The sequence below is a fragment of the Dendropsophus ebraccatus genome, chromosome 1 (genome assembly GCF_027789765.1).
Source record: "Dendropsophus ebraccatus isolate aDenEbr1 chromosome 1, aDenEbr1.pat, whole genome shotgun sequence".
NCBI lineage: Eukaryota > Metazoa > Chordata > Amphibia > Anura > Hylidae > Dendropsophus > Dendropsophus ebraccatus.
Window position 1 is genome coordinate 199,214,417 of NC_091454.1, and position 20,034 is coordinate 199,234,450.

At 45.7% G+C, this 20,034-nt stretch overlaps 1 protein-coding gene across 2 annotated transcripts in view; it reads right to left on the reverse strand.

The window, feature by feature from the left end:
- Positions 1 to 19,123, reverse strand: part of LOC138786178 (zinc metalloproteinase-disintegrin-like agkihagin) — a 35,103-nt gene extending 15,980 nt beyond the window's left edge. Inside the window, exons 1-10 of one of the 2 annotated variants that reach the window (XM_069963019.1) lie at positions 19,003 to 19,123; positions 17,638 to 17,720; positions 16,494 to 16,573; positions 16,205 to 16,283; positions 15,758 to 15,834; positions 14,735 to 14,906; positions 3,525 to 3,587; positions 3,108 to 3,179; positions 1,831 to 2,000; positions 350 to 434 (exon numbers count right to left, since the gene is read on the reverse strand). In XM_069963019.1, coding sequence (XP_069819120.1) covers positions 350 to 434; positions 1,831 to 2,000; positions 3,108 to 3,179; positions 3,525 to 3,587; positions 14,735 to 14,906; positions 15,758 to 15,834; positions 16,205 to 16,283; positions 16,494 to 16,573; positions 17,638 to 17,720; positions 19,003 to 19,054 — 933 coding nt within the window. In that variant the 5' untranslated portion in view covers positions 19,055 to 19,123. The remainder of the gene's footprint in view (positions 1 to 349; positions 435 to 1,830; positions 2,001 to 3,107; positions 3,180 to 3,524; positions 3,588 to 14,734; positions 14,907 to 15,757; positions 15,835 to 16,204; positions 16,284 to 16,493; positions 16,574 to 17,637; positions 17,721 to 19,002) is intronic. The other variant, XM_069963101.1, reaches the window with a different exon arrangement.
- Between the last annotated feature and the right edge of the window lie 911 nt (positions 19,124 to 20,034).

The following is a 20,034-nucleotide window of genomic DNA, read 5'->3' on the forward strand; positions in this document are numbered from 1 at the left end:
GAAATTCTGAATTCTATTGATAGAACTGGTCCATTGTAAGGCTATGTTCACATCATGTTTTTTCCTCCGTCCGTCATTTTGCATTTTTGGCTCCTGTCATTACAATGAGGGACGTTGTTACATTATTCTACTTCAGGCCCTTTTGGGTGTGGTTCTTTTTTAAAGGTCCATTGAATTTAGTACTAAAGATGGTCAAAGGACAGTGAAAAAAAAATGTGTGTGGACAGCTAAAAATAACGTCCATGATTAATTGTCATGAACATAACTTTGGCATCTGCTCATATAACGTCCATTATTCGATACACAGGGGGACATTTACTTTGTGACGTCTTCCCTAATAATAACTTACCTGTATCACTCCTGCAGAGTCAGTAGTACTACAGAGTCCGTTGACCCATGCAAGTCCCACAGTGCTGCCATCGAAGTCAATGTTCCTAATAAACAAAAGGTGGACAGCTGTCACAGACTACTCATGGGCAGATGTTAGAAATTTCTCAAACTGTTAAAAAACTAATAAAAACTGATCACAGCCCATAAAAGCTACAATAAATGTTGAGTAGTTTTACAAATTCTACTTCCTCTCTTGATTTTGAGTTGCACAATGTTTCCTTCTCCGGCCATCTCTAAAGATAAATACATACCCAGTTCTGCTAGTTTTCCCGGTATCAAAGAGCAGTGCATTGTGGGAGCTCGGAAAACAGTTACAGTACACAGAGATGAGCTGTTCAGTCACATGACTGTCCGCAGGGGTGGCGCTAAACTGTTGTCTGTTTCCAAGGGCAACTAGGTGACTTTTGAAAGCAGCTTTAGGCATATAAATAGAAACTACAACATGAAATAACTAAAATTTAGCACAAAAACAGTACCGAAAAGGGTCTGCGAATGGAAACAATTAGAGATAAGCGATTTTACAGTATAAACTAAACAAAGCGGAGCCAGCTGCCTTTGAACTCTGTGCCAATCCGTGCAGCTCCGTGATGCTCCTCCTGGGTGCCTGGAAAAGCTGGAACCAGTCCTGGGAAACTTCTCCCAGCTTCCCAGGACTGGATCCGGCTTTTCCAGGCACCTGGAGCGGCACGAAGTTCGAAGGCAGCCGGCTGATAGGTCGACTGCCAAGCTAACAAAGCGCTTCACTTCGTTTATACTGTAAATTCGCTCATCTCTTATAACAATGTTATAAATTCTTGACTTTCAGGCTCCATATCTAACCATCCACTACAGCATTGAACGTGAGACTACCATCATATTATAGACAATCATCTCAACTATCTCATACATAAATCTGACTTGTAGCTATTGAGCATAGATTCATGTAATGTAACTGTATTGTTACTGTTTTGCTCCTGATTCTTTCTAGTAGCTTCCCTGCCAATGGGAGCTTAGCCCGCCCACCACTACTTAAAGGGGTACTCCAGCGAAAAGCTTTTTCCTACTAATTGAAACACATTACAAAGTTATATAGCACTGTAATATGCTTAAATCACCTATCTGCCCCCCTTCCCTGTCTTTTTTCCCCTTAACCTCCCACCAGGAAGTGAAGTAAACTCATTATGGCCTATGGCCTATGGCTGTATGCTTGTTTTCCAGGCAGCCTTAGGGCTGCATCCAACTTCTTTAGCCACCGATAATCACATGCTGTGTGCTCGAGCTTCGCTTATCTCTATTCTCTATAACATGATGGTTGTCTCACGTTCAATGCTGTAGTAGATGGTAAGATACGTAACCTGTAAGTCAAAAGTTCAAAACATTATTACCCTTTGGTTGTCATTAATAATGGCAAATTGCCATTTATACCCTTATAAAAGTTTGATATACACAGTAGAAACCTACGTTAAGAACTGAGCGTTGTCATGAGGTCTCTGGGGTAACAAGTGCTCTTTTCTCCACACAGAGAAGCTATTCAAATTGCTTTTAGCTGAGGAGACCACCTGAAACTGGTCTCCACTGTTCCAGATTTCCAATCCAATCAGCGCCAAAAAAATATTTAAGGATTTATACACCTACAAAGGAAGACACATATGATTACATCTAATACATAGAAAAAACAATTATACAGCACTATCTATAGGAGGAAGCGAGCGCCAACCTGTCAGATCAGCACTCCTCGTTCCCTGCTTGCTGTCTGTGGTATTACATGCACAGACAGCAGCGGGGGGGACGGGGGGTTAGCGGGCAGCTGCAGGAGGGCCTGCCTGATCATGGCCATTGAAGTGAGTGGCGGTCCCTTACTGTTGTGGCGGTTGTGATACAACATATTAAAAGACAACGATCACACTACGTGGCATGTCAATTCTTTGGGCAGATTGCGCTTGAGAAATCCCATTGAATCAATGGGATTGGCAGAATTTCAAGTGTAGTCTGCATCACAAACTCCGCTTGAAATTCCTCACTGATTCCATAGTGTGAACATACCCTACGCGGTGGCCAAATGTATAGCATAGACTGAATAAAGTAAATTGCAAAGATGTATTGGATTACGAGCATAATTCGTTGTGGGACCGTGGTTGTAATCCAAATCCACTCTTAAACCAAAGCAAATTTTCCCATAAGAAATCATAGAAATGCAGACAATTGGTTCCACACCCCCAAAATAATGATTTATTATTCTGAGTAACGTGTAAAACAGATGAAACAAACATTCAGAAACAGCTGAATATGTGATATTATAAGTTACTGTACAGTAATGGAGAGGATGGGAAACACAAGGGCTGACAGAGACTGCAGGGAGCATGAAGGAATGAGCAGGGCAGATGTGGGCACATACATGCAGCGCTCTCTGTCCGGGGAGAGAGGGGTTACAGCTATGGAGACATAACCTCCACAGTCCTGTCCCCTGATGTAAGCCCCAGCCTGAAGTGGATCTGCTATGATTTGGAAGGTGAGGGAGACTTTCTGTGTCAGAGTACAGGGCTGTAGACCCCGCTATGTAGACCATGCCCCTCCCCCCACTCCGCCTCCCACCCAGTACAGGGAGCTCTTGAACCAAAGCAATGCTCTTACACCAAGTCACAATTTTGAAAAACTGTGAGCTCTTAAACCAAAACGCTCTTAAACCAAGTTACTCTTAAGACCAAGGTACCACTGTATATACATATACATTAACTTACCTGGTTCATATAATTAACCATGGCGTGTATCCTTTGCCGGATTTGATCTTTTCTTTGTTTAAATCTATTGTACTAGAATAAAAAAGAAAGAATGTCATCAGTGAGATTTTTGGAAATCGGGTTCTTCAGTCTAGAGAAATTCATGGGCTGGGGGTGGGCCAGGTCAGTGCTATGGGGGAGGGCAGTGCTCCTAAAAGGTGCCCCAGTGCTCCTAACGTTTATCGAACCGTGAAGTACACGACTAATTGCATCAGAATGGCGCAGAGGAGGACGGTAAGAGACATACCTTCCTCCTCGGTGTCTCCTGTGCAATAGGGGACAATGAGCAGGTTAGATTTGTAGATTTGGAGCGCATCTGTCATCCTAAGTATTAGACATAAGAAAAGTCAATTCATTGTGGAATAAATATACCCTTACCATAGATTTATCTGCTACCATATAGAGTTGGATATATTTTCTTGCCTTTAGGAACGCTTGTTTCTATAATGACAAAGCAGAGGAAGTTTAATATGATATCTTATTACAAGGTTAAATGATAACATTTACTGAGAAGAAAACATATAGCATAGTCATATGTGTGGCTATAGGGAATGCAGAGGTAGCTATTACACTGGAGCCTTGTATTGCAATACACCTCTGGTCATTGTGTCTGTGTCATTGTTAGTGATGAGGGAACTTGACGAACGCTTGGTTGCTGCAATGTTAACATGTTGGCTGGAGAAGTTGGATGCAGTCCTAGGGAGTCCTGGAAAACATGGATACAGTCATAGGCTGTATCCATGTTTTCCTGGCCGTCTTAGGGCTGCATCCAAATTCTTCAGCCGCTGGGAGTTAAACGCCGAGCGTTCAGGTTCAGCTGAACCCAATCATTCAGCAAGATTACTCATCACTAGTCATAGTTAGTAAATGTATTATTGGATATTGTCATGGTAGTTTAGCATGTCTACAGGAGGAAAGATAGTTGTATGACAATCCTATTAGGCCTAGGAGTTGATGCTGAGGCCAGAAGCTTCTCAGTATATTGGATCATTACTTGGAGGGCCACTGCGACATAGGACCACAGATCTGTAGCAGGTAGGCCTGGTGTTGTGGCTTGAGCATTTGCTTGGGCACTTGTCACTGTGGTCAGGACAGGAGTGATATGAACCAGCACCGCACACACAGCCACTGTGCTTGAAAAATGGTAGCCCGAGGTGTAGGTGCAGGTGCGGCGACCAAAAATAGGACAGAGTCCAGCACATAACCAGAAATAGACTTTACTTTGTCAGACTTCAGTACAATACACAAAAACAATACTTAGAGCTTAGCAGGTGCAGGTGACTAAAGTGCGTGAGGTAGTCGAGGAAAGGTTGAGGTGAAGTAAGGTTTGTTTGTAGAGAAGGTGCTGGGACCGTCTTGGGGGCCTTGTCCAATGTAGCAGTGTTGGGATTATAGTGTAGAGGAGAACAGTGAAGAAAAATACTCATACACACGTATAGATAGTTGACTATGTAACCGCCTTCTACCCAACTAGCCCAGAGAGTGCCAGGTTGGGTAATTGAAGCCCAAGGCCTATACAACTCGAAACAATTTTTTTAAATCACGAACTGGAGAGAATGGAACGGCTGCACATCCCATCTATGGCTGATACTAATGCCGCCAGGCCTATATTAAAAATCAACACCAGAGTGTCTGTATATGAATTGATCAAACCATATTGCCCCGTGTACCACCGCGCAGGTCCTCTGGTCCACACGGGTCCCTACGCTAACTCCACACCGTGTCGGTCAGCGACCGCCAACCCCGCAAAGCGTGCACGTGCAGGGAAGGGAGGCCATGGAACGGCCCTGCAACCCCAATGTCACAGGACCAGACCCAAAAAGCCCCACCAAAACCCAGCCAGCACCACCGGCGGGGAAGGCTGCCCCCAAACGACACAAGTATGGATATGGTATTACACTTACCATTGCTGCTCTCACAGAATGGGGAAGACATAGGGTCCAGACATGTGAGCACAGACATATCCTGCTAAATTTGGTCATGTGGGTCTTATAAAGGAGTGCTAGCTGTTCAGAGAGGGAGAATTGCAAAACACGAACTGGAGAGAATGGAACGGCTGCACATCCCATCTATGGCTGATACTAATGCCGCCAGGCCTATATTAAAAATCAACACCAGAGTGTCTGTATATGAATTGATCAAACCATATTGCCCCATATTCTTCCCTGAGCCACAATTTTTTTAAATGGTTTAAAGTTCATTTTAGAAAATAATTTATTTTGGGGGGCGTGGCTAGCCATGGAAGTGTGAGGACGCACAGCTACTGAGCTCCGACCTCAATCTGCTCCCATCTGCCCTGGACGAGCTGCTACACATGGGGAAAACGGCTAAAAAAAGCAAGGGGAAGCCCTCTACTCGCCCTGCGTCTCCTGCGGGTGACATTGAAAGTTATTTTACCCGGTCCCAGCAGATCCAACAGGACCGCGTCATGCAAGGAGCCGCCATCTTCCCAGCCGGCCAGGATACGGTAGGCCCGACTGCCTCATCTCTGCCATCCGCTCCCTCCCTGGCTCCGATCCCGGAGCGCACACCGCCCACCACCGTGACGCCGGGAGGCCCGCAGCGGGACCCTGCACGGTGCATCCCCGAGCCTGCCGCAGCCTCCACGGGCCCCCGCCACTGCAGCGCCTCGCCTGCGGCCTACCCTACCTCCGCTTCATCCCCGCCACTCACCGCTCCTTGCGGGAGGTCCCCGGGACCCGCACTTCAGTCCACCGGGGATCATGTTGCTGCGCTCCACTCCCCGCAACGGCAGTCCTCCTCTCTGAACAGGCCGGGGGAGGACGCCGCCATGAGGCTCCCACGTGACGTCCAAGATGGCCGCCCGCTGCCCGGGACATGCGCCTCAGGCCCCGATTCTCCCGGGAAAGCCCTCCATCAGACCCCAGGACATGTGATGCTGGCTGCCTTTCCCCCTTGTCGGGACGCGGATCAGCTGCCAGACTCTCAGCTGCGGCAGCTCACTCCTTTAGAGGCCCGGATCCTGGACGTTCAGGGCACTGTGAGTACAGAGGCCATCCTCTCCTCGGAGCCCCCTCCTCTGCTGCCTAGAGGGGCCTCCATCTCCTGCACGCCATCCCCACAGGAGGCCTGGTCTATTCCCCCCCAACAACTTGCCCCCGCTTCCCTTCCACGCATAGGGACCCAGGCCTCTCCACATTGGTCCACGGGCTCCTCCTGGGACGGGGAATCCCCCCACCGCACGCCCACCCATGCCATGTTGGGCGCGTCCACCCTGCCACCCTTGCCACAACGGGATGTCTCCCCGTCCTCCTCTGGGTCCGCACTCCAGAATAGCCTGGACCAAACCCCACCGATACTTCGCCCGCACCCCTCTACCCTGTTACCAAGCGGCCTCCATGATATGTCTATGCTGCCAGACCCCCTATCCCCTGCTGGGTCCTTGTCCGTCCAAGCGAAACTGGTCACAATTGCTGATCTCCAACAACTAGCCCTTTCTCTACCTACCAAGGCGGACTTTTCTGATCTGGCTAAGCAACTCGTGATAGAATGTAAACATGAGTTTGCCCTGATGCGCTCCGAAATATCTTCATTGTCCGACAGACTGACCCGGGTTGAGTCGTCACAAGATTCTTCTGAAACTACATTACAGGCCCTCCAAAGCCAAGTGAAACAGCACTCTGATCAGTTGTTCACCCTACAGCAACACCTTGATGATGTTGAGAACAGGAGCAGAAGAAATAACCTCCGCATCCGAGGCCTCCCCGAAACCGTCCCTCCTGGCGATCTCTTTGCAGTGCTGACCTCTCTCTTCAACGACATCTTAGAAAGACCCGCCGGCTCTCATGTTGAGCTGGACAGAGCCCATAGGGCCCTTCGCCCACCCAGTTCTGACGACCAAAAACCGAGAGATGTAATCTGCAGGGTGCACTTTTATGCGACCAAGGAAGAGATCCTGCAGAAAGCCAGACGCAGGAAACAATTGCTCTACAAACATACACAGATCTACTTGTTCTCGGACCTATCCCGCCACACTTTAGCTCAAAGGGCAGCCTTGAAGCCGCTGCTGTCGGAGCTTCAGGACCGCAACATACCATATAGATGGGGATTCCCATTTGCCCTAACGGTGCGAAGAGGTGGGCGGGTCTTTACCTTGCGCACCCCTGATGACTTGCCGGAATTTCTTCAGGACCTAGACCTGCCCCACGTGTCTCTACCAGAGTGGCCCACTCTCACCCCACTATCGGGGAAACGCCCCAGAACAAACCCCCAACAAGCTCGGACCCGGTCCCCAACCGCTGAGACTGGATTGTCCCCCAGTTCGTCCCGGAGAAGAACCGCTCGACCGTCGGTACCCTCCCAGCGTACTCCTCTACATGGGAGGCTCTCTCCCCCTCCCGGGAACTGACGGCCCCGCCTCTGATACTGTTGTTTCCACATTGTTTACATCTTATAGCATGATTTAACCGTTAGCCGTTTCTTTGCTTTTTTCCCCTAGCCAGAATTTTCCATTTAGGAATTGGACCCTCTTGCCGGCCCTCTTCTACATGTCTGTCCGATGTACTCAATTATCAGTTATATGTTTCATCGGGAGCAGACCCCGGAGTATCCATTGTTACATTACTTCCCTCCTACCACAATCCCCCCAATAGGTGGGAGTTAGTCTAGATTCTCCTGAATATCTAGACACTCTGAGTTCTAGTTTTACCTCTAGATACAGCTGCAGTCGCTCTACTACTGCTTGTTTTGTTTTATTTTTCTTCTCTTTGTGTTGTCTTACGTGTACGTTTTCTTCCCCTCTTTTTAGGACTGATCTCTCCTCTCCTTCAGCTTCTAGGTCTCTGAGTGCTCTGGTCGTTCCTCCCCTCCCCTCCCCTCCGACATATGGCAGACCTCAACATCGCCTCTTTCAACGCCAAGGGCCTGAACACCCCTGAGAAACGTGCCCAGGTATTACACCATTTACACCGCAAAAAGACACACATAGCTTGTTTCCAGGAAACCCACTTTAAAACCGGTCATGCCCCTCATATCAAACACAAGCACTACACCACGTGGGTTTTTGCTAATAACCCTGATTCCAGATCTAAAGGGGTTGCTATCGCAATCCATAAATCCCTGCCCCACCGAGTCCTGCATACGGTAATTGATCCCTCAGCCCGCTACATCATCCTGGGTCTCTCTGTGGGCGGCCAGGAGTTCACCCTCCTCAACGTTTACGCTCCGAACGCTGGTCAGGCTGAATTCCTCACGCGCCTCATAGACATATCCCTCCCACACCTGAAGGGGACTGTACTGCTGTGCGAGGATTTTAATCTCACCCTCGACCCCACCCTGGACAATTCGTCTGGAAGGTCGAGCATCGCCTATTCCTCAATCAAGAAGGTGAAACGGGGCCTCTCTCAAATACAATTATGCGACTCTTGGAGGCTGCTTCATCCTTCGGATCGCGACTATAGCTTCTACTCCCCCCCGCACGGCACCTACAGTCGCATAGAATATATTCTCTTACAACATAGCGCGCTCCCGTGGCTGGTTTCCGCGCACATCGGCAACATCTTATGGTCAGACCACGCCCCCATATTTTGCTCACTTCGCCTACCCCACCTCACTAGACCAACGTGGTCCTGGAGACTAAAAGAATCCCTGTTGCAGGACACGGTCTGCATGGCTGACCTAAAACAATCCATTGCGAACTTTGCTCAGGACCATGCCAACGACCCTACAGCCCCCTTCTTGAAATGGGAGGCGTTGAAATGCACTTTAAGGGGGGTATTAATTAAACACGGTTCCCGGCTTAAGCGAGCAAAAGCCCAGTCCCTTTCTAAGGCCCTCCAAAAAGTAACCAGACTCGAGCTAGCCCATAAGCAAGCTCTCTCGGTTTCAGTACTGAGAGACCTCCAACAAGCCAGATTAGAGGTAAAACGCCTTCTAGAATCATCTTGGGGCCGCATACTCCAGGTCTGTCGGAGCCGGTTTTATAAATACGGCAATAAGAGCGGCCGTATGTTGGCTAGGGCTCTTAGAGCGCGCATAGCTCACTCCCATATACCCTGCATTACGACGCGAGGAGGGATTAAGGCCCACACCACACAGGACATCTCGGCGCAATTCCACTCCTTTTACTCGGCACTATATAATTTACCCCCCCCCACGAACTTGACATCCCCTTCCCGCCCCTACCCGATGACATTCTCACTTCCCTGGAGGAACCATTCTCCTCGGTGGAGTTGGCCTCGGCAATCGGGGACCTTCCGGGGGGGAAAAGTCCAGGGCCCGACGGGTTCACGGCGAAGTTTTACAAAGAGCTCTCGACACTTCTCCTCCCTATTATGCTCGCTGCTTTTAATGACGTCTCCCCTGACTCCCCCTTGCCGAGGCACACTACCACCGCCCATGTTGTCGTCATTCCAAAGCCCGGAAAAGACCCCCAGCAATGTGGTAGTTATAGACCCATCTCCCTCCTAAACGTTGATTTAAAATTGTACTCCAAATTATTGGCCAACAGATTGAACACCATCTTACCCTCCCTTATACACCCTGATCAAGTGGGGTTTGTGCCGGGGAGAGAAGCCAGGGACAACACTATTAAGACCTTAGACATCATACATTATGCTAAATCCCAGAAGCTACCGCTTATGATCCTTTCACTTGATGCCGAGAAGGCCTTTGACAGGATCTCCTGGCCCTCCCTGGCACAAACCTTACGCCATGTCGGACTTGGCCCCATATTCACATCTAAAATTCTTGCCCTCTACTCCTCCCCTACCGCGCACTTAAAGATCAATGGTGCCCTTTCACACCCTTTCCCAATTTTAAACGGTACTAGACAGGGATGCCCCCTGTCCCCACTCTTATATGTCCTCGTTATGGAGCACTTACTAGCGGCGATCCGCAGGGATCCGGACATACAGGGTATCTCTATTAAGGGTAACGTGTACAAGTGTTCCGCATTCGCAGACGACCTGCTGGTTTACTTAACCAACCCCCAGATCTCACTCCCCTCTCTGATGGCTCGCTTATCTGAGTTTGGCTCGTGGTCGAACTTCAAAATCAACTTGTCAAAATCCGAGGCGCTTGGCGTCTCTCTGCCCACACGGACTGTCCACACCCTGCAGGCTTCCTTCCCATTCTCCTGGCCCTTGCAAGGCATCACCTACCTGGGCATTAAAATCCCCCCTGACCTATCTTCCCTGTTTGCTGCTAACTTTTCCCCTCTACTAAGCAGGTTTCAAAAGGATCTGGAGAGCTGGGACCGCGCTGATTTCTCCTGGTTCGGGAGGATTAGCATTGTAAAAATGACCCTTATGCCTCGCCTGCTATACCTCCTACAAACCATTCCCATATCTATCCCCTCCCACTACTTCCGGCAGGTTCAGAGGTGCTTTGGGACCTTCGTGTGGGCATCGAGACGCCCCCGCCTCAACAGACAGACCTTAACTCGTCCCAAGTTGTCGGGGGGCGCAGGGCTACCTGACTGCAGGCTGTATTACCTTTCCTGCGTCCATGCCCGGATTCTGGACATGTTCCATAACGAACAAAACAAACTATGGGTCCGTATCGCCCAAGATCTATGCTCCAAAGCCCTGACGTCCATGCCCTGGGTCTGGGCCCCCTCTCTCTCTGACACCTCTGCCATGTCATTCTCCACGCGACACACAGCGGCTAGCCTCCATTTCATCGGTGTCAGAGACTCGTTGGTCGACCGAGCCGGCCCTTTGCTCCCAGTCACGGACCACCCGGATTTTCCACCGGGAGCCTCCACTTCCCCCTTTTTAGGCTTCACTAAATCCCGCCCTATGCGCTTCCATCACGCCTTGTCTGCCACTGCACTTCGACCCCTTTCCGACATTGTCCCTGCAGACACACCCATCCCTCGGGCTCCCTTTGCTTACCTCCAGCTTCGTCATTTCTACGCCACGGTCCACAGGGGTAAACATTTACACCGCCCTCTCACAGACTTTGAGCACCTCTGCCTGGCCCCCTCCTGTCCCCCCCACTCTATCTCTACCATCTATGGACTATTATTGGCCTCCGGGTCCCAGCCTCTTCCTACTTATTGTAATAAGTGGGAACGGGAACTAAACATGAAATTTACGGAGGAACAATGGGCTAAGTGTTTTTTCCTGACCCATAAGGCTGTCATTGCCACTAGATCCCAGGAGACCTGTTATAGGATCCTGACTAGATGGTATAGGGTCCCTCAGGCCCTTCATGGATGGTATCCAGAGGTTTCAGAGGAGTGCTGGAGATGTGGCTCCGATGTAGGTTCTATGACGCACATCTGGTGGTCTTGCCCTAGAGTGCAACCGTTCTGGCAGTTAGTGCTTCAACTCATATCGGAAATAACGGGTGCCTGCGTCCCCAGCACTCCAGAAGCCGTCCTTCTTTTCATGTTCCCCATACCCCAACAAAAATTCAAAAGATCCTTGCTGCGACACCTTCTGCAGGCTGCAAAAACGGTAATCCCGCGACACTGGCGATCTCCGGATCCACCGTCCCTAGAGGAGTGGTTTACGGAGGTTTCCCATACTTATCATATGGAAGAACTGCTGGCCTCCACCCCACAAACATCCAAGACATGTTCTAAATCCTGGTTTCCCTGGCTGGAATTCCTGTCTTCCCCTAGATACCGCTCGATTACTGCCCCGGCCTCGTTGTCGGGACCTGCGACTCCCCCGGGTGCCTCTTCGGGGAATTAATGTACACCGAAACCCGACCCTTCCCCCCCCCCCCCCCCCGGACCCTTAACTCCCAAGGAGCCTCCGGAGCACTCGGGTTCCTTCCCCCTCTCCTTTTGTTCTCTTTTGTTCTTCTTACTCCCACCCTTCCTACTTTTGTCCCCCTTCTTTTCTTGCTCTTGTCTGGTTAACTGTATTCTCCTTTCTAATATGATTGATCTATGGATTGTTCTCTACACACGTGATCTATACTTGTGTTGAGCCTGTCGGCTTTATCCCTCCTGCCTAAGCAAATAGATCTATGCTTCTTAGCCGATACGTTGGTTAATAATTTTAATTACGGTTGTTGTTTCCTGTTTAGTTGTGCAGGCCCTTAGTTCACCACGAACTCCGTTCCCCCGTGGGAACGGGACCAACCCCCTGGACATTGTTTATGTTTATGTCATGGATGTATCTCCTGCTTTGATTCTTTGTACTTGTACTCTTTTTCTTGAATTTACAATAAAACTCTTTTGAATTGGAAAAAAAAGAAAATAATTTATTTTGTTTTTGAAAACAAATTTTTTATTCAACATCTCGGGACCGCAATGGGCGTGAAATGCGCGCCAGTTTTCGCGAATCTATATATGGGAGCGTTCGAGCAGGAATTTGTATACAACAGTAATTTTATGAAATATATTAATTTTTATGGAAGATTTATAGATGATCTTTTAATATTTTGGAACGGTACTAAAGATAAATTGATGGATTTTATGAGTTTTTTTAAATAATAACCAATGGGGCCTGAGGTTCACAGAAAATTGTAGCTATACTGAAATTTCATTTTTGGATCTGAATATCTATATTAAGGATGGTAAAATTAATACAAAAACATATTTTAAACCTATTGACGCGAATGGATATTTATCACATATTTATCACAGTGAACATAAAAAGGAATGGAAAACGAATATTCCGTTCGGTCAAATGTTAAGGATAAAGCGGAACTGCACAGAAAAGGAAGTATTTGAAGAACAAACCAAAGTACTGGAAGAAAGATTTAAACAAAAAAACTATCCCCAAAAAATTATTGAAGGAGCAAAGAAAAGAGCAGAGGGTTTGGATAGAAAGCTACAGGTAATGAATACAGGAAGGAAAAAGGAGGAAAAGAAGGTGAAAGAGAGAAAAAAGAGGTCTCATTTATCACTAAGTTCACAAGTAACCATAGAAGTATTGAAAAAATTCAGAAAAAAAACTGGAAAATTCTACTTAGAGATCCTTTTTTATCAGAAGCAGTGACCCAGGGCCCACGTATGATTTTTAGAAGAGCTCAAACTTTAGGACAACTGATAGCTCCATCTTATCCCAATTAAAAACCAAAAAAATCTAAAAATTCAGGGATCTACAAATGTGGAAAAATAGTGTGGAAAACCTGTCCGAATATTGCTAACAAAACAAAAATGCTAAAAAGTAAGGTGTCAGGAGAGGAAATAGCAATTTCACAGTTCTTATCATGTAGCAGTGACTTTGTTATATACGTACTGGAGTGCCCTTGTGGCCTACAGTACGTAGGTAGGACGTGTCAGACTAAATACACACAGATTTAACATAGTACACAAATTTGCCAAGCATAGTGTATCACGGCATTTTGCTCAGTTCCACAATGCCGACGCCAGCCTGCTAAAAGTGTATCCAGTAGAAAGAATAGAAAGCCAATTACATAGATTTGCGAAGTTATGCAAACGAGAGAGCTATAGGATTTTTAGGCTAAACACACTAACACCAAATGGTCTAAATGAAATGTTGGAAAGAGTGTAACCACATTGATAAGAATAGAGATTTTTATTGTTTTTATGTATTTATACCTTTTTAACATTGTGCCTCTTTTTTTTTTTGTAAAATGGTTCCAGTATGAGGTCATGAGGGGGAGGAGCAAGGGGAGGGCTTTTTAAGCTTGCATGTGTGTTTGTTGAACATTGTCCTTGAGAAAGAGATTTGATATCTCGATACGCGTTGGGATATGAATAAAACCTAGTAAAGTGTATACAGAACCCTTAATTTACTTCACTGGGATACAGGAATCCCAGTGTTTCTCTCCAGATGCTGAAAGGTAGCTACAAGAAACGAAGACTGATCTGGATGCCTGCTGAGATCTTTCTGAAGGAGAACCTGGAGGTGGAGGGGAGCGTTCCAAAACTCCCCTCCTCAGCGTAAGTAACATCTGTGCTCCCTTTTTTAACAATACATATTTATGATTTTATCAGATGTAAAGTTCGCTCTCCTATTTTTTTTATATTTTTTTGTTTGGTATTTCGGAGACCGGGGAACTGGGAGTTCACACCGGGAGGATCGCAGCGAGCCTTGCAAAATTATCTTTGGGCGTGTTACTTTTAGGAGTGGTGAAATCCTCACCACTCACCAAGTGTAAGTTCACCATTTCTAAAGACTAGTTCACACAGAAGACGTTACCGCTCCCAAAGTTTTTTTCTTTCTTTTTTATTTTTAATACAACTGGATATGGCAGACTTCCCAAGACCTCCCAGGATAGCCATGTGAAACTTGTATAATACATTGGTTTGTCTTACTGAGAAACAGTCCTTTGACTACATTTGGACTGCTTGAATGGTGATGAAGGATCCCTGGCGCGGACAAGGTGTTCCCTAGAGGGGAACTGACAGAGATATTTTACCCAGGTGGTATAAAACTTAGTGAACCACTTATACTGGGGCACTTCATCTCCACTTCACTCCACACATTCATCAGGAGATCCTTGTGGCCAGGAAGTAGAGCTGTAGAGCTATGGATTTGCCCAGACTGGACTGTACCTATCTGCTTTGAGCTGTTTTGTTCTTTTTTTTTTTCCTGTGTGGCCAGTTTTTTGGTACTTATTCTGTGTTTCTATGACTTACTTGACTTACAAAATAAAATTGGTTGAAAGAAAGAAAGAAAAAAAGAAGTATTCCTTACTTCTTTACTGGTACTAGAAAAGTCAATCTTGGTCATTGTCTTATTGACACTGGTATCATCCACACCGCAGGTTATGGAGGTCTTCTGGGCTTGATATACAGCATGTGCCCCGGTCTCTGACATATTCAAAGGTTGAATCAAGAATTTCTGTTCCTGCACCATAATAACTCCACTAGAAGAAAATATCACAGTATGTTTGTTCTAAACCAACTTCTCTAGTAATATTAGATGGGTTGTCTGCTTTGGAGAACCCTTTCTTGGTAGAAGGGACCTATAATTATAGGCAGATCACCAGGAATATATAGGAAGTTATAATACTCTGTGTAAGGATGCGTTTACACTATGGAATCCGCGCGGATAACCTCCAGCAGATTTTGTGTGCTCACCCCCCCTCTGTGCTCCCGCTTGAAGATCTGCCTGTCCCATGGGCTCCATTCTATTCCGTCAATTCTTTGGCCGGACGGCGGAATCCGCCTGACCATAGAATGGGCCTATGGGACGGCCAGATGTTCAAGCAGGAGTGCGCACGAAATCCACCGGAGCTTATCTTCGTGGATTCCGTAGTATGACAGGGCCCTAATGCAGAACAGGACAGGTCCTCCAGAGTAGGAAACTGCTCTTTATAAACTCTCTGTACTCTGACCAAGAGATAAGCATCCTGAACAGGGGTTCCCCATCTGTCAACTAAGAATTTCCTAAGTATTTCCAAACCCAGTGCTCAAGGACTCCCAGCAGGTCATGTTTTCAGGATTTACTTATGACCCCCACACCCACTGGTGTATTCCAGAGCTTGAAGTGGCATTCCCATCTCAGACAACATTAGTTACTAGGTTATACTAGCTGCGGCATCTATGGTGTTATATAGTGCAGCTGTAATTTACAGCCAACTACCCTCACCGATTCTATGGGCTTTGCTTCTGAGACCACAGAATCGCCATGACGTACCTGTACCAAGGGGATTACCAGTATATCAGGCATCATGAAAAGTTTTCTCTATCTTTGGATTCAATATTAATATCTCACCTTAATCCATGGCATGTGCTGAGGCTGACCTGGGAGCCGCTTTCATTCTTCACATACCCCTGATAGAAGCAGTGATCCTACAAGACAAAAAATATAATTGTCACTTAAAAACAAAACGCCGCCTAGTGATTGCTTGTGAATCCATTGCCACATAATCATCTATCTGTGTTATGTAAATCTAGGCAATTAAAACTTGTTTAAAGCACTGTTTAGATTGGTAATATGGCCTCTAGGATGACCGTACAAATAACAGAACACTTGGACTATTCTTTCAGTATCTGCAGGATTAATAGGATCATTTATGTGGCAGTATGAGATTGCATAAGGTCCAACCTTTGTGCCCCCTCGGGATCTCTAAATCGCCCCCCGCTACTTTATTATGAATGGAAAATATAAGTACATTGGTAAAACATTTGTGAGCCCTCTCAATGAAATCAAAGACCTTACCGTTACATCAGGACTGGTGGTAACTGGAGAACCATCGTCTAGGTAATGAGTCTCCGTGTAATTCTCAGATATGAGGTCTCTGCAAGAAACATATGTCACACTGGCATCAATGGTCAACTAGGTTGGTGTTACATTGCTTGACTTTTCCTCATGTAATGGTTGGCTTTTAGGATAGGGGTCAAGAGAAAAGATGGCAGTGTAAGGGTTGAAGATAGTTGGGGAAGGTCAACCTATAAAAATACTATGTAGACATTCAGAATAAGCCAGTATAGACATAGCATACACTTACTCTGTTTTTTCTAGATGAAGAACTATTGGTTGACTATTTACTTCTAGGCCATATTGTACCAGGTCCGGATACCGACTCTGCTAAGAAAAGAGGCAAATTTATTCAGTATATTACCTAATAGACAGTGTGGAAGTGGTAAAATAACATTAATCTGAATACAATAAAGAGGTTATTTTAGGCTATGTTGATGTTCGCTGCAACCCATTTCACTATGAAAAGAACAGTAATTCTTTTAATGAAATGTACGTTGTGTGAACATACTGTAGCCTTAAAATCCATGTTCAAATCTGGAATTGTAACGAACCCTCCTTTGTCCTGTGTGATACTCTTCAATAAATATTCTAATAGGACCATTTATGGCCTATGGCAGGAATATTGGACCTGCTTTAATATCATAGACATAGCCATAGTTACTACATAGCCATGAAAGGACATAGCAACAAGAACTTTTCAACAAGAACTTCCTAGTAGGCTATGTTCACACATAGGGGGGAAGTTATCAAAGCAAAAAGTAGTATTTTTTGGCGTAAAATGGGCATATGCGAATTAATTTATTCGCAAATGGCCGTTTTGTGAATAAAATATTAGCACCTGGCCATTTTACGCTGTATGGGCTGTATGTATAAGATGAGAATAAGTCTTCAAAGACTCCTCTGGTCAGGGTTGGTTCAGTTGCCTCAACTGTGTTGTTTTCTACTATCAAGCAGTAGCTACCATGGAGACAGACCACGCAACTGCTATGGGCCCCTGCGGCAGGGGGGGTCCCATGAATCATAGTTACGCCCCTGCTATCAGGTGCTGCTTTTCTCCATTGTATACAGTATATAGATGTAAACAGAAGATATTAAATAGATTCATAGGGGGAGATTTATCAAATATGGTGTAAAGTGAAACTGGCTCAGTTGCCCCTAGCAACCAATCAGATTCCACCTTTTATTTTCCAAAGAGTCTGTGAGGAATGAAAAGTGGAATCTGATTGGTTGCTAGGGGCAACTGAGCCAGTTTCACTTTACACCATGTTTAATAATATCCATATGAAATAAATATATGGTATTAATTCATACAATCTAAGATAAATCCCTGCTGAGATCTTTCTTCTGTACAACCCATCCATAGTCACTTTATTTTTTTCAGAGTTCTGTACCTGAGCGTCTCTCTTGTGTTGTGCGTGAAGTTTTTGCGGAAAGACCAATTCATACTTTTGCCCTGCTGGAATTTTACTGAAGCCTACAAGAAAAGGCCAAAGGATTACTGATATCATAATATTAGAACTTAAAGGGGGTTCTCTGTAGGGAACAAATTGTTTTTAAATCAACTGGAGCCAGACAATTATACAGATTTGTAATTTCTTTAAAAAAAAAATCTCAAGTCTTCCAGTACTTATCAGCTGCTGTATGTCTTGCAGGAAGTGGTGATTTCTTTACAGTTTTGACACAGTGCTCTCTGCTGCCATCTCTGTCCATGTCAGGAACTGTCCAGAGCAGAAGAGGTTTTAATGACATGCTTTATAGCAAGCCCCATGGACATAGACGACAATAGACAATAGACATAGGGGGACATTTATGAAGTCCGGCGTTTTTTACGCCAGGCTCACAAATGTCCCTGCAGCTCGGGAGCTCAGAGGATTTATGTAGAGGCGCATTGCCTCTACATAAATCCCGTGTGCACGGAGCCTGTCCGTGCAAATAATTTGAAACCTATGCCAGCTCAGAGCTGGCTTAGGTTTCAGTATCAATTTTCCCCAGGAAAAATGATAAATGTGGCGCACGCAGAGGCCGCTCCCCCTCTGCGTGCTGCCGCACTCCCATAACGCCCTTTCTCCGCCCCACTGGCAAAGGTGGCGCAGATGGGCCCGATGCGAAAAAATATTAGCAAATAGACAATTTGCTAATATTTTTCAGCCTATCCAGCCCATCTGCGCCTAAAAAAGGCATGTTCGCCTTTTAATGTCCCCCATAGTCTGTCCCCTTGAGATGTATGTGAAACATTACTGAGCGCGCTTTGTGACCTGTGAAGACATCATTCTACCGGAAGCTGCTATTGTCTCATATATTTACAGGTGTCACATGACACTGCAATGCTCTACAGATCACTTTACAGCAGCCTCTTTTTATCACCCCATACAGAACAGGAAGTCTTAGCTGACTTTTAGCCCTATTGGTGAGAATAATACGGCAAGATATCAGAATTATTTTATAATATATAGGAAAATGGAAGATTAGAAAAAATCTTAAAAAATATGTTTAACTTAAAAACATTATTTAATCAATAAGTTATTTTCTGATGACACTTTCCCTTTAAGTGGGCTGTTTTTGCTTCTCCCCTGACACTTAGCATCCGGTACACATTGCATTCATTCTATAACGAAAAGGGGAAATAACCTGAGAAGTCTTTTATATATCTTCATAAAATGAGAGCAGAAACCTCCTGCTCCAAAATCACAACTGAGCACAGAGAAAACAAATCTCCTCAATCCCCCTAGGACCCTCGTATTACAGTGAGCACCCACCTTGACTCCAGCCACTCAACAGCACGAGGAGGAGCAGCGCAGCCCTCAGCATTGTTTCTATGCTCTTCCTTCTTGAGTCACAGATGAAGAAGTAACAGAGAAACTGTGTGCAAGTGCTAAAAGTGGTGAGTAGTGTCCTGCGCAAGCGATTTCCCAATAATGCTTCATCTATGACCTTACATCACGTACGCATCGACCTAACTTCCAAAATGCCTTATTATGAGCTAAAGTAGGTATAACTGATAGCCTCAACGTGTTTGACAGAACCGCAAAATATCTATATATATATATATATATATATATATATATATATATATATATATATATATACACAGATGTAAGGAAGGGAAGAGAGAAGATAAGATCATGCAAATCTTAGAAACTGACACAGTATGCCACCTACAATCTAGCAGGATTTCCTTTATAGAATGCGATATATAAAACACTAAAACTATATAATCACTAAAACTAGTGATGTAATCTATGTTAGTTACAGTGTCTCCCTTCCACACTGTATGGAACCTAAAGCATCAGTTCTGAATGCTAGAAAGTTATTTAAAGGGTGCATATCACTTTTACAGACTTCTGATGTATCAAAGTGACACGTCCAAAGATTTCCGTGGAAGGCCCACGGATGCTAAGCCTGCGCAATTCTCCCACAGTGACCTGAAACACACAGCCAGGGCAACTAAGGAGTGGCATCAATAAGAAGCACTTAAAGGAGAAGTCCAGCGAAAATTTTTATTGAACTATTGTATTACCCCCCCAAAAGTTATACAAATCACCAATATACACTTATTACGGGAAATGCTTATAAAGTGCTTTTTTCCCTGCACTTACTACTGCAAGGCTTCACTTCCTGCATAACATTGTGATGTCACTTCCTGGATAACATAGTGATGTCACTTCCTGGATAACATGGGGATGTTACTTCCTGGATAACATGGGGATGTCACAACCCGACTCCCAGAGCTGTGCGGGCTGTGGCTGCTGGAGAGGATGATGATAGGGGGACACTGAGGGACACAGGGC